At 42.4% G+C, this 15,578-nt stretch overlaps 1 protein-coding gene across 1 annotated transcript; it reads right to left on the reverse strand.

Moving 5' to 3' along the window:
- Positions 1-764: 764 nt before the first annotated feature.
- Positions 765-7,276, reverse strand: LOC107280253 (transcription factor Y1). The gene is made up of 3 exons (XM_015773843.3): positions 6,730-7,276; positions 6,277-6,406; positions 765-1,779 (listed from the first exon to the last, which is right to left on the reverse strand). Exons 1-3 carry the CDS (start codon positions 6,860-6,862, stop codon positions 1,047-1,049), a joined length of 996 nt encoding a protein of 331 aa, XP_015629329.1. The 5' UTR covers positions 6,863-7,276; the 3' UTR covers positions 765-1,046.
- Between the last annotated feature and the right edge of the window lie 8,302 nt (positions 7,277-15,578).

Here is a 15,578-nt window from a genome sequence, read left to right on the forward strand (position 1 = left end):
ATGAGTTTGGTTCGTGGCTTTAGGCTGCCTACCTCAAGTATAAATAGAGGAGGAGCATGAGGCTTCCCGATATCGCTTTTCAGAGCAATTGAGTTGAGTTTTGAGTTAGGGTTTCGAGTTTAGTCGAAATTTTGTAAGAAGTGCTGTTGGTGCACTTTGTAAACACAGAGAGAATCAATAAAGTTGTCATCCACTTTAAGAGTTCTTCGATTTGTGTTTCACCGAGTTTCGGCGGTCCAACCGGCGATATACCGGCAGTCCGACCGGCGGCAAGCGGTCTGACGGCGGTCAAACCGGCGGTGACGACAGCGAGCGGCAGCTGATCTCGACGGTCAAACCGATCGATCTACATCGGTCAGACCGACGTTCATCAGGCGGTCAGACCGGCGCATACACTTCGGTCAGACCGCGATCCGTCGAATTCGAGGGTAACTTTTATTTCCGCTAAAAGTTTTCGGTTTTTGGATATACCAACCATTCACCCCCCTCTGATTGGCTTAGTTTTTGTGATTCGATCCTACACTTGTGTCACATCACATGGAGTCGTAGATTCTGATATATTGGGTAAATACCACACCACTATATAGTATCACAACAGGTGTTCTGTTCTCTATTTCTCTTGCAGCGTGAGGATAGTGTAGATAGGTGAATTGGATTGTATGATTGGTTTATTACAAGTTATTTCCACGGTTCTATGACTTCATCTACCTCTTAACCAAGCAAACACAAAACACAAAGATATCACAGAACCAAGTGCGACAAACTAGAACAGCCCAACACGAAAGTTCAGTTCAGTTCACAAAACGGTGCAAACAAGTTCAAAGGTGTCCTCCACTCTACACTCCACAGCAGCAGCGCGTGAAACCTGCCGAAGTGCCGATTTTCACTACAGCCTACATGCCGTGTGAGGCAAATGACTCTCCATTGCACGAGAGACCGAGAGAGGAAAGCCCACAACTACGAAACAAACTAGAACTAAAAAGCTAGCAAAATTTGTACAAGTCCACGACGCCAACCCTGCTGTGCTGGTCACGGTTAGGTTCAATTCAGCAGGAGTCCGAGAGGAGCCAGCTCGCGAACGACTCGAGCTCGTCCGAGCTGCAGCCCATCGAGCCGTTTGGCTCGCCCGCGTCTTGGACAAGGCCGCCCCTCTGGGCCGGATCGCCCCACAGGTCGGCCGCGAAGCCGTCCCAGTCCATGTCGAGCAGGTCGTCCGCCTGGGCCGCGACGTCCAGCGGCTCGAGCCCCGGTATCCCGGGGCCGTCGGGCGCCACACCGCCGCACAGAAGGGCCTCCATCTCGGCGAACTCGCTCTCAACCTCCCAGAGGCCCATCTCCATCGGGTCCAGCGACGTCGGCCCAGTGGCTGTCTCCTCGCTGCACGGCCCGTCCGGCGTGCCGCCGCCGCCGCCGCTGCTGCCGTTGTTGGGCTGGCTGCTCGGCTCCTCCGGGTCGACCACCACGCTGCCGCTCCGCGCCTCGTCGCTCTGCGCGCGCCGCGGGCTCGACTCCGGCAACGGCGTGTCGGCGGCGGCGGTCTCCTTGGGCGGGTCGTCCTCCGCGCGCTTCTTGTCGCCCTTCCGCGACTGCCCGGCGGTCCGGCCGCCGCGGCGCTTCCCGGCGGCCTGGAGCTTGGTCACGTCGATGGTCACGGCGGCCTCGCTGGGGGCGGTGTACGTCCTCCGGTACGTGTGGATCTGCCTGCTCAGGTGCGAGTTCCAGTAGTTCTTGATCTCGTTGTCCGTCCTCCCCGGGAGGTGGCTCGCGATCAGGGACCACCTGTGCAAGCAGGCAGACAAACCAGATTTTTCACGGTTAGCTGTTTCGATCTAAGTATCACGCGATCCATGATCATTCATCACAGCAAATAGGAGTAGAAACACTAGTATTCGCATTTACTGCACGTCTACACGTGACGGCGATGCCATTGCTACTAGGCTCTTCGTAATAAAGTTTGTGTGGGGATACTGTTGGTAGTGGCGCGCCGCTTAACTGCGCAGCGACCCGTACATGGACACCAGGACGGGCGATACGCCGTGGGGCGACCTGGTTCGTATGATTGCGGAGCGCGGAAAGCAACGGAAAGTTCAGTAGAGAAATTAAGCGAGGCCCGCAGGCAGGCAGGTGCAAAGGCCGGCCCGGGGGACCTCACGGGCTGGCCGGTTTCGTTCGCTCTCGGCTCTCCCAACAAAATCTGCATTTCTGATTTGTCAAGTTAAAAGTCATGAGGTCTACGTGGGACCCGCAATTAATCCTGGAGGGGCCCACGGACAGCGGCAGGTGAGCCAGATGTACATGATTAGCCAATTAAAAAGGGGGCGCCATTAGCGCGATGATGATCTGCGTGAGAGGGACATGCCCCCTTTAAAGAGGAAGGAGAAATATACACTTGGAAAAAAAAAAGCGCGTCCAAAGTGCAAAAACCTCGCGAGGGTAGCGTGACATGGCTGCCGAGACGGGTCATGTGTCAGCAGTTAAGCCTGACGGCCCAGCGATCGTTTTCCTGCCATTTATGTGTACCCTTGACAGATCAACCGGGGCTAATTAATCTTAGCCATGGCTCCGATAGCTAGCTTTTTGATGCTACACGTACGTACGCCCTGTCCGCGGAAGTACGCATGCACGGCACATACGCATTGCATCTCTGCGTTCGTTTTAGCCACAACGTGACATGGCCGAGGTAGACGCCAACAACATGCACACTCCCCACCCATGCCGCGAGTCCGGCCCTCAAAAAACAAACGGAAAATTGATTATACTAGCAACCGCATGCACAGTATGTGCAGCAAATAAATGCTCGGATCAACTACTCATGTACGTGTTGGTATATATTCTATTAGAAACTTTACATATGTTTACAGTAGTATAGTACAGCTCCTGTACGCGAGCGGCAGGCAACGGCCGCATGCTCGTCGTAAGCCACGCGAAGCACGCGCATGCACAACAATATTTGTCCCACAAACGGCCGGCCGTGTGTGCGCAACGAGACGTGGAAGGCCCAGGCCATATACATATATAGTCCAAAAGACCAAAACTCTTATGCATGGCTTTACCGTACGTGTGTGTTTTGTTGGAAGCAGTAGTCACGTGCGCCCAAACACACGTAGTCCATCCGTTTCACAACGTAAGACTTTCTAGTATTATCCACATACATATAAATATTAATAAATCTAAACACATACATATGTCTATATTCATTAACATATAAATGAATGTGAGCAATACTATAAAGTCTTACACTATAAAACGGAGGAAGTACTAGTTACTACATACAACCTCCGTCCCAAAAAAAAGGCAAACCGTGGGTTTCCGTGCTAACGTTTGACTGTCCGTCTTATATGAAAATTTTTCATAATTAGTATTTTTATTGTTGTTAGATGATAAAACATGATTAATACTTTATGCGTGACTTATCTTTTTAATTTTTTTTATAATTTTTTCAAATAAGACAGACGGTCAAACATTGACACGGAAATCCACGATTTAATTTTTTTTTTGACGGAGGGAGTAAATTAAAGGGCCGGTTAGCTCGCTAGCTAGCTAGGGCGTGTCTCGTCATGAGGGGGAAACGTACACTTGTCACGATACGTAGTACTACAGTACATGTGAGTTTGGATTATCGATTGCATTTGTCGTACGTTGGATCCCTCCACCCCCCGCACCGACGCTCGCGGCAGACTTGTTCAGATCAACTTGCGGACATGTGTGGAATCGTCTACTGTTAATGAGCAGTTAATCCGTTACACATAAAGTACTTCCCCACTTGAAAAAAACAAATCTAATCTAGACATAGTCTAGGATTTAATTTTTATGGGATAGAGGAAGTATGTTAGTACTACACGTACCATATTTCACTGTTGCAATTAAATTGGATAGTTCGTTTGTCAAGTCATGAGAAACTCCTGTATTGTTTTCTTTATTCAGTACTGTACAGCAATAAGCTAGCTTACCTGCAGGAACTAGCTACTAGCTCGCTCCGAATGACGTGACAAAATCAAGGCGGTAGCTAGTTTACTATTCACAATATAAGACTTTCTAATATTATCCACATACATATAGATGTTAATAAATTTAGACATACATATATACATGTTTAGATTCATTAATATCTAAATGAATATAGACAATGTTAGAAAGTTTTATATTGTGAAACAGAGGAAGTAGTATATATGTTATTAAGAAAGGACAACTTATCACTAGTTCACTATTAGATGTACGCGCGACTTCTACGGATAGCAGTACTTCGATCTTTTATCACGGGAAAGCATCCAAACCAAGGATTTTCCTCGTGCTTCATCTCCTTTTGATAGAAGAAAAATAAAGCGGACAATCTGGTCATGGGAATTATATTATGGGAGTAGAGAATAGAGGAGACTACTACTGGCGTCTGTGTGGGGGCATATATATAATGCAATCCTATAGTTGTATGATCTGATGCACAGCCATTTAGCTAAGAATCTTTAGAAGGTAGGTCGATTTGGATTTAACTTGTCCTACATGCACTTGCGATTGGGTTGGTCCCGAATAATAGTGAACTCTTATAGCAAGTTGCAAATTGATACATGTATAAAATAGGTCATTTTCTAACATATACTTAGTTATTACTACTTGCTGGCGAAAACACCATTATTTGAACAACTCATGTCACATAACTATGGCCCTATTTAGTTTCAAAGTTTTTTTTCAAACTTCTAACTTTCCATCACATCAAATCTTTCATACACAGAATTTTTCTATCACATCGTACCAATTTCAACCAAACTTTCAAACTTCAGTGTGAACTAAACACAACCTATAGACGTACGAAGTAGTACTGTAGAAAGGACAGGTCCTTAAGCTTCTTGTAAGTGTCATGGTATAATATTTTCTCAAAAATTAGTGAAGTTAATTTGAAAATCATATAGTGAAAACTTAATTATCTTGCTTTCACTACTAATATTTAAAGAGGCTACTACAACACAAATAATACTTAGGGTATATCAAACTGGTGCAAATATAAATAAGCCATGAAAATATTTTTGGACCAACTGTATATCGTTTTACGAAAGAACTCGTAATTAATTACTAGTAAACTCTACAAGACGACCACACTACTTAGGGTTAAGCGTGGAATGTGTGTAACACTCGACGTGTTGCTATCCTGCCTAGCTACTGCTCGTAGAAATTAACTGCATGCATAAACTGTAGACGCGCCGGGCTCTTCCGCCACACGCTTGGGTGACACATGTGACAGTGACCAAATTGATTAATTAATTGACCGGCAAAAACTGTGTGCACTTTCATGGCGTATAAACACGTAAGCCAAGGCATGCATTGCAGGTACCAGTATAAAAATAGCTGAGACTACCTCGAAGTTAAGAACTGTTTGGTACAGCTTCAACTTCTAAATTTAACTACAGGAGTTGGGTCTGGAGTGTAGTTATGAAGCTGCATAAACCCAGCTCCACAACTCTAGTTCATTTTGTGAGAGAGCTCCACCCAGCTCTACTCCCATTTCTGGTGAAGCTGAAACTGTTTGGCTGAGCTCCAGCTCCAGGAGGGGTGGAGCTGGAGCTGGAGTTGTGCCAAACAGGCCCTAAAAGGGATTCGGGACCATGCACGCGTGCATATGCAGCTGGAGTATGTATATTTTTCCAGTATCTTTTACTACTACTACTGGTGTCTACTGTATACAACTGCTCTGCACACAGGGGCTCAGTAGAGTAGCCAACACATGCACACTACTGAATACTGTTACTGTATGTGCCTATATGTGGTGACAGTAATGTCTCAACTCTCAACCGAAGGACTGACGGAGACAGAACTCTTAAAGTGCTCATATAGGAGTAAAATAAGGATAGTTAATTAACGACAAAGCTTTTATAGGCTTGTCAAATGCGATGTCTTCGTTGGAAGTTATTGTTAAAACTAGCTACCGCGCGGTCTCATGTCTCTAGAGGGCACACGTACGTGACAACTAAAATAGTAGCCCGTCGTACGCTTGAGTTTGCACTATTAGTGTAACGTACAGCTAGCCTATGCTGTCAGTGGAACCCATTTCTTTTAATTACGTTGAAAGTACGTGGGAGTGATTTCTGTAGGAGTATAGTGCGTGTGTACTATGATCAGTGTAGGAATAGTACATCGCCTTTACTTGATCTCGGTCGGACGCTTCTCAGGCACTCCACACTGATATTGGCATGCCGCTGCAGAACAGGTCGGAGAGGATCGAGAGAAACAAAGGGAAAAGAAAAGCAGAGAAGGAAAGGAAGGAGAGGGATGGATCGATCAGTGTACCTGTTCCCGAGGGTAGCGTGGAGCTTGATGATGACGTCCTCTTCCTGATTGGAGATGTTCCCCCGCTTCACGCCGGCTCTCAGGTAGTTGATCCACCGCAGCCTGCAGCTCTTTCCGCACCGCAACAGCCCTGCATATGTCCGGACGGCACGACACGATGAATCAAACCAACGCGTCAAGTGACAGTCGGAGCTTGTTAGTAGCTATGGCTATAGTACTAGTTCTCCTATAGCTGGGAAGCAAGAGTGCGCTTTTTTTTATTATTTTTGCTAGATTTAGGGCTTTAATTAGCAAGCTGTTTAATCAACCGCAGACTTTGTGATGACCAGCAGCAGGGAATGAATAAAGGACGATATACTGTAATAAAGATCGATACGCAGTGCAGATCATGTGTGTGATGAAATTAGCTAGTTCCGGACTTCCGGCGGTGGCGGGCGGGCGTAGATCACGCACCTGCATTCTTGGGCAGCGAGCGCCAGGATCCCTCGCCGTGCTTGGCAATGTAGCCGGCGAGCTTCTCGTCCTCCTCCGTCGTCCACCTCCCGCGCTTCAGCCCAACCTTCTCGCAGCACGGCGCCCTCCCCATCCCTCTCGATATCTATACCCTCGTTCTCGCTCTCGCGCGCGCGCGGCGCCGGGCCCGAGTGGACGACGGCGTATACGTGCCTAGCTAGCTAGCTGCGTTGGCCACTCAGCTCACTCGATCGATCAGCTCCCAGCCGGCGCGTTCGAAGTGCGCCCTGTAGTGTCCGGCTACGCATGCACTGGCTAGCTCCTCGCGCACGCGTGCCTATGTACGTGCGTCCAAGCGCGCAGTCGTTGGCTAGTAGTACTCCAGTATGGAGAGGCTGCGCCACGCCCACGACGGCCTGCACGGCGCCGTAATATAGGAGGAGGAGGAGGAGGAGGACGGGCTGGCTGGCTGGCTAGCTAAGTAGCACGGGCGGCGTGGTGTACGTGTAGCTAGCGAGCGAGCGAGCTAGCTAGGGAGGGGAGTGTGGACTTGCGGTTGGAGACGGGGGCACGTGGGCGCACGGGGGTATGTGTGGCTGGGCGCCGTGGCGCGAGGCCTCGCCGCCGTCCCCTTCACGGCCTTGCGAGCGACCACGTTGTCGGCGGTGGACGACGGCTCGATCGTTCATTTACTGCGCTGCTATATATGCTACGACCCTCTGATTAACTGGGCCACGGCGCGGAGCACTATAATTAAACTACTCGTACTGGTTTGGAGCAGGTACAATAGCAGACTATTAGCCAGCTATAAACATATTTTAATGAAAATATGATAAACGATAAGAGAGAAGAGCAGCGGACTATAGATCTACAGCCAGCTGCAGCACGGACTCCAAGACACACTATGTGTATGACAGGTGGGACCATATATTAATAGTATAGTAAGCAACTATTATATGAATTAGCTATTAGAATTGGCTATGGATGAATTGGAGCTAATAGTGGGCTGTACTATTAGACTTGCTCTTATCGATCGAGAGCATAGGTAAGAGCAAGTTTAATAGTATAGCCCACTACTAGCTCCAAATCATCTATAGCCAATGTAATAGTCAATTCATACAATAGTTGCTTACTATACTATTAATATCTGGTCCTACCTGTCATATACACATTACGTCTTGGAGTCCGTGCTGTAGCTGGCTACAGATCTGTAGCTCACTGCTCTTCTCTCTTTCTTTATCTTTTTAAATATGTTTATAGTTGTCTTATAACTTACTATTGTATCTGCTCTAGCTCATGTATCAACAGATAACCACAAGTTCTCATGCCTTATGGTTCTAGTTCTTTACATATAAAAAGTACTAGAGCTAGATCATTAGTTCATCATTACAGTAGAGTGGTTGTCACATACTATATAGCTAGCAGGAGCTATAACAGACTTGATTATTGAACTAGGATAGCGTACTGTGTATAGATATACCGTGCTTCCTTGCCTCCGGAGTGGGCACGTTGACTGTGGTGGTGGACTTGTCGTCCAATAGTATTTCTTCCGTTTTAAAACATAAATGGACTGTAGTATCTAGATTGGACCACCTTTTATTATCTATATAAGTTTTACTTTCGATCACTATTTATCTAACTTTTTAAAAAAAACTTTGGACCAATTATTTTTACCTACTTAATTTAGACCATCCTAGTGGTTTTTCTAACCACATCCAACATTTTTTTTCATTAACAATGTGGGCTGGACGTAAATAAGGGAGATCGTCAACATGAGGGCACGGATGTAACTGGGACTATTGATCTACTTGCAAAGAGAGTGGGTAGTCTAAAATACAAAAAGGGTAAAAATACACATTGCCCCACACTTATATGGAATATTCGCCCTCCTATTGTTTTCTTTCTACAGATATATCAGCCATCATTATTTTTCCTCTTATTGTCCAAAATGAATATAGAGAATATTGGATCCTCGTGAAAATTAACCTCTGCAATATAATCTGCTATGATTTCCATCAAAATCCCCTTTTCGAAACCTCCGTAATAATTTTTTTGATGATGGAAAACCCTCAGCAATATAATCCGCACGTATAATCCACTTCGTGGAAACTTCTACAATATAACATGCCGGCTCCTCTAGTGACTCCCTTTCTAAGGATTGGACCCTCTTCCGTTGCTAGTACTAGTTACGGCAGGGCTGAACGTACGGAATTGTACGCGCAGAGAGTTTACCATTTAATTTGACATGGACCGGCCGTCCGGACGAAAGCGCTACAATAAATTACTCAATGTTCTTGAGGCACGTAGCAAACTACTAGTTCTCTCCTCTTTTCCAAAATATAGTTATTTTTTTCAACGTCTAAATTTTATCCAAAATATAATTAACCATATGCTACTCATCTCAACCAATCGCAACTATATATCCCGTATTTTTTAATAATGAAATTCATTTAGTCCTTACTCACCCAACTTCACATGTTTATATCTTAAGACATATGAAGTAGATATTACAGCTAAATTGTCTAGTATTGTTTCGTATATCAAATAATAACAAACTCATTTTACTGTTTGTTCAGGTCCAGATCTGCCAATTTCACTTCACCATCCTTCTCTCGATGGGTAACCTAACCCTCCCGTAAGATGTCTATAAAGTCGACTTCAAAAAAAAAAAAGATGTCTATAATTCAACATGGCGGTACGATGTATGTGAACAAATCTTGATGGTTAATAGTACTTAAATTTTCTCAATTACTAGGAATATGCTGGTGCATTGCAATGGGCTCATATTGTAGACGAGCTAGCTGAGAGTGTGGATCGAACATAAAGCAATGAATCCTACCAGTAATTTTCTACTCCCTCTATCCTGTAATATAAGAGATTTTAATATTTTACTTGCATTGTTTGACCACCTGTCTTATTCACAAAATTTGTGCAAATATAAAAAAACAAAAAATTGTGCTTAAAGTACTTTGGATAATAAAGTAAGTAAAAAAATAAATAATAATTCTAAATTATTTTAATAAGATGAACGATCAAACAATGCAAACAAAATGTTAAAATCTCTTATATTACAGAACGGAGGGAGTATTAACCAATCATTTAGGGTTTTCCTGGTTTCCTCAAGGGATTAGTTGCGCTCTCGTGCGATGAGGCCGGAAGGAGCGGTCAAATAATCCTGGCTTTTAGTATGTGAATCGAGTATAATGCAATATATTCACATGTTTTTTTTACCAACCGTTTGATTTCTTCAATGTTTTTCGGGGGAAACGGTGGCTTCGCGCGTTGTGTGGAGAAGCTTTTGGACGACTGAGATCTGCTTCAAAATTAATACTCCCTCCGTTTTAGAATGTAAGTTATTATATTATTCTAGTATTTTTCACATTCATATTGATGTTAATAAATCTAAACATATATATATCTATCTAGATTCATTAACATCATTATGAATATGAAAAATATTAGAATGTTTTACATTGTAAAACGGAGGAAGTACTCCGTAGTGTTCGTACTGTGCCTATGGTGATGGTATCATCGCGGCTTCGCTTAAGGACAATAACATCGTCTTCGTACCGTTCCGTTGTCGATGTCGTCCCCATCCGAGTCCAATTAAACGCTTACCCATTAGCATTAGAGCTGATCAGTACTTTGGCTAAGCTGAATAAACACCCAGCGCTTTATTTGAGCTGAAAACCGATGCCAAATGAGCAGGGGATCCAAATGAGTACTGTATATTGCAGTATGTGTCACTGTCATATGGGCCCGGAGCAGGTGGGACCCACATCAGTGACACTACTACAGGTACAGAACACTGGAGGATTTGCATCCTGCCAAAAAGCCCTAGACTTCATCAGAACTCAGAAGCCCCTCCTGAGCGCAGGACTGGACCTGAAATGGATTCGCCACTTCGCCGGCGCGTGCGCATGCACTCCACGCGAAGTTAGGTGTGAACAAATATCATGAAACCGGTTAGGTCTGCTCGCTTTGACAGATTTGATTAAATTCGTCGTCGCTGTATACTGCATAGCAGTAGTGGGGGGCGCGAGCTTTAATTTAATTTGTCGTACTAGTATGCAACCAGTGAAATCAACCTCACCGCATTTCGCTGGAAGATCGATCAGAAGGGCATTGAAAAGGGCGGCGACCGCAACTTATTTTAGGCTGCGTTCGTTCATTGGAGATATTGGAGATAGGGGAGATTGTCACTCGTTTTCCGCACGAACATTTTTCAAACTATTAAACGGTACGTTTTTTTGTAAAAATTTTCTATACAAAAGTTGCTTTAAAAAAATCATGTTAATCCATTTTTAAAGTTTAAAATAGTTAATACTCAATTAATCATGAGCTAATGACTTACCTCATTTTACGTATCTTCCCAATCCTCTCTCCCTCACATACACCCTTAGAGATCTTTGAGAGCGTGATATGAATGATGACACGATGTGCCACTATCATTTGGTCCATAAGTACCCACGTATATGACATTTGCACCCCGATGGGCACAGGGTTTACTACAGTAGTACTAGTGGTTCCAGTTTTAACCACATGATTATGCAGACTAACATTCGCGCAGATAGCTACGTGTACAGTTGGTTAATCACTAACCTGAGGTGCCAGTCTCAGGTGGACGCGTAGCTACAGGGCTAGCCAAGCCAGCGGCAGAAGGAATTCGCGGAGAAAAATATTTTATCACTAACCTGAGACAGTTGACATGACACGGCTCGACGATCACATATTAGCTATACTCCAGTTGCCAACCCGAACGTTACGCGTGCTGTTATTACAGATATACTACGTCTATCCCAAATTAAAAGATATATATTTTCTCACATAATTTTCAATAATATATTTAGACCAGTATTTTATTTTATTCTATAATCCCAATAAATATGAAATTAGCATCACATGAAAGTATTTTAAAATATAAATCTAGTAATATAATAACATACATAAGTAATACTTAGTATAAATATAGTTATTATGATTATTAGTCAAAAGCTATCGAATTTAATTTTTCTTACAAAGGAGACGTCCTATAATTTGGGACGGAGGAAGTACTATCTTTTTTTTACTCTAAATAACATGACGGCTTTCTGTTGTTTTTCGTTGTGAAATGATGGAGGCTTCGACTTCTCTGTCTAAAAAAAATTGTAGGGTATATATTTGAAATTATAGCGACTAAACAGAAGACTCCACGTCAATTATAACTTACTACCTGTTAAGTTCGAATTTAGAATTAAGTTGATAAAATAAATCCAAGATAGCTACATTTCCATATTTATTAATTCTAAATTTATTTCTAAATTATAGGGGATTAGATATTTAGATTTAAAGCACAGTCCACGTCACTTGCAATTTGCTAATCAGTATCAATTTCGAATTTTGGAATATATTCAAAATTGGTAAACTAAAACACTACTACAAAATCGATTTTTGCATGCGATCGAAATCGATTTTCGCAAGCGATTAGGTGGCCCGCCTACACTCAGGTGTGTGCGAAAGTCCACATTTTTTCATGTGGCTGGTGCAGTCCCCTATGCCAACCATATGCAAAAATAATTTCAAGAAAAAAATAAAAATAAAAATAAAACAAATTTGGTCGAAACCCTAGCTTCCTCCCTCGAGTTCACCGTCGGCATCGCCCCTCCTGAGACCGAGGACGGCGGATCCACCCCTCCCAAGGACGGTGCCACCTAAACCACCGCCCTCGAGCTCTGCCGTCGCCCCTCATAATGCCAAGGGCGGTGGATATCCGCCCCTCCCCAAGGACCACGCCGCCGAATCGGCCACCCTCATTTGCTACCCGCCGTCGCTGCAGTCGTCACATGCGTCGGTGTTGCTGCCGAGCGAGCCCGCTGTCACTGGTTGCTCTCGCCCACCGATTGATAGGGGGAGGCAAGGGAGAGAGTGGAGAGTAGAAATTAGAGGGGGAAAGGAGGTGAGGAGATAAGTATGATGACTTGGAAAATTTTAAAGATGCATGCGATAATTTATTTTTACATGTGGCTCTTCAATCGACCCTGGGGGAGTGATCGATTTTTGCATGTGGAAGCATTTATATCCAGGTTGTAACCTATAGGGTGCCTCGACCGTGAAAATCGATTTTGTAGTAGTAGAAATCTAATATGGGAATAAATCCATGTTTATTAATTACAAATTTGGAAAAAAAAACTACAATTAAAGAGTTCATCGTAGTTTTTTTTCAGTCTAATACAGGCTCTTCATATAGGGGGCTATTAAAAAACTGCCACAAGTTTCTTTTTAACGAAAAACTATTTATAATACCTTTTACCATAACTATACCACAACATAATACAACTTATATATACGCAAATATATGCAACTTTTTATTATATAGAGGTTATAATATAGTTACAAGAAATTTAACTAAAATGTACGACGTTACATAGTACTTTTTAATATATTAAAATATATTTTTTAACTAAAATGTAGTAGGACAAATCTTGACACAGCATCATACGTCTTAATTTTTTTAAAAAAAACGTCATAAATTTTGTGACAAATCCGGTGCATTAATACATAATTAATTAATTATTAGTTAATTTTATTTAAAAATGGATTATAATGATTTTTAAAGCAAATTTCGTATAATTTTTTTAAAAAAATATACCATTTAATAATTTAATAAGTGGGCGCGTGAAAAATGAGACAGATGACTTGGAAAAGTGGTGATAAAACCCTACATGGTTCCGCGCCTCCGCGCTGGTATGATGTGTCTAATCAACACCCGGTATGATGCGTCTAATCAACACCCCTAGTCAGCTCCCTTGAAAAGTTGAAATAACTAATTATAATTAGTATATCTAGGTACATAAATAGTAGATATAGAGGCCGCGAACTTTTTCGTGAATAACACCGAATCACCGATCGATCGAGTTCGTTCGAGAAATTAAATAACCAATTATAATTAGCATAGGTACATAAATAGATATAGAGGCAGCGAACTTTTTCGTGAATAACACACCGAATCACCGAGTTCGGTCAAGAGTTCAACCTGCGTACGTTATGTCGGCGTACGATATCCATCATCCGTGTTTGCACGTACATGCATGCACGTAGACGTAATTAACCATGTAATTAATAAGACAGCACAAAATTATAAATTCAACCAGAAAGACGGTGCATGCATATATATATAAATATATATATATCTATATTTATATATATATATATATATATATATATATATATATATATATATACGGTTACATATAGACAAGGAAGCCGAAACGTGCCGTTCGTACCAATGTTCATCCAAACAAATTAGACAAAACTACCCTCACCCCCCCTCCACTTCCTATTTACATATATCAAAAAAAATTTAGTGAGAGCTTCGTGGAGGCTTCCGTGATTCTCGCGTCAATACCGAAGACTCGAGACCTCGTTGCCTTCATGGTAGATCCATCCCTTCATCCATCAATCTCGTCGTAATAAGCAACCAAAATGTTATAATTAACTGTACGAGATGAGTATCTCAAACGTATTATGTTGATCCAACTCGTTAAGAATGTCTAGGTCTATAATGTTAAAAGCGATAATATTAATTTTTATTTCAGATTGTTTACATACTCTTTAAAAAAATATATTTTAAAAAATAAAAATTTAAATTCTTCGAACGATCTTTGATAGAGAAAATCCTTATACAAAAGTCGCGGAACACATAAGATCGGTAACTTTGTAGTTAAGGACCTTTTCATTTGAAGTCATCTGGAGTGTGAAACATGATTTGGATATATAAGAACAGTAAAACGAATAATGATGAAGGAGTTGATAACGTGAGTTTTATAGGTGAGTTGGTAAGGGCGTGCCTTGTGAAGAGAGGGAGATATTATGTCTTGAACTCCATAGCCGAATATATGTGAATATTATCTGAAAATTATGTATCATGTATATAGGATGGTTAGTAAAATTTAAAATATATTTTTACATTTTCTATGCATTTAAAATTGAAAAAAATTATGGATTTACAAGTAGTGATGTGTGATCATGTATAGGATAATTATATAGACTCAAAATATTCTTTCTAGTTTTTTGTGCATTTTATAAAATTTTAAAAAATGAAAAATTGTGGTTTTATGAGTAGTGATGTTTCAATAACTAGAAAAATTCAAAATATTCTTTATAGTTTTTTGTTCATTCCAAATTTAAAAATCATGACTTGTCATTAGTGACTCGGATGATAAGTTATATATGACCAGTCAAAATGAGTCATCAATAGCAAGTGGTAACTTACCACCTGTCACAAATAACACATTTGTGAAGGAGGGTAAATTATATGACCCATCATCTACTTAGAGCAGGTACAGTATAGCAGACTATTAGCAAGATATAAATATATTTTAATGAGATGAAAAATTGAAAAAGAAGAGTAGCGGGCTACTGTCACACCCCAATCTGATACCGCCGTACAACGGCACCTGACAGGAGCGTGTCGTAGGGAAAACGGCGCGAACCGCTTCCTACGAAACCGCGATCACGGTACCAGTCCCAGGACATAGTGCTGGTACCCACGGTGACAAATATGAATCATAGCAATCCTTAAACTAAATAGAGGACTTATTTACCTTAACTTAGGTTGCAGCTCAGACAGCCCGAGATTACAACCGACGACGCGGACGAGGAAACACCAACAGCAGCAGCAGCAGCGGAACCAACGGACTAACACCCAACACCACAGGCGACGGCTGGAAACCAGGACGAAACCCTAATCTTCACTTTACTTTATCTTCTCTTCAGGGCGGAGGAACTATATATATATATTTATATAGAGCAAGGGTGAGTACTTTCGTACTCAGCAAGTCACGGGAACTTAGGTGTTTAATGCAAGCTTG

The sequence above is a fragment of the Oryza sativa genome, chromosome 3 (assembly GCF_034140825.1).
Source record: "Oryza sativa Japonica Group chromosome 3, ASM3414082v1".
Taxonomy (NCBI): Eukaryota; Viridiplantae; Streptophyta; class Magnoliopsida; order Poales; family Poaceae; genus Oryza; species Oryza sativa.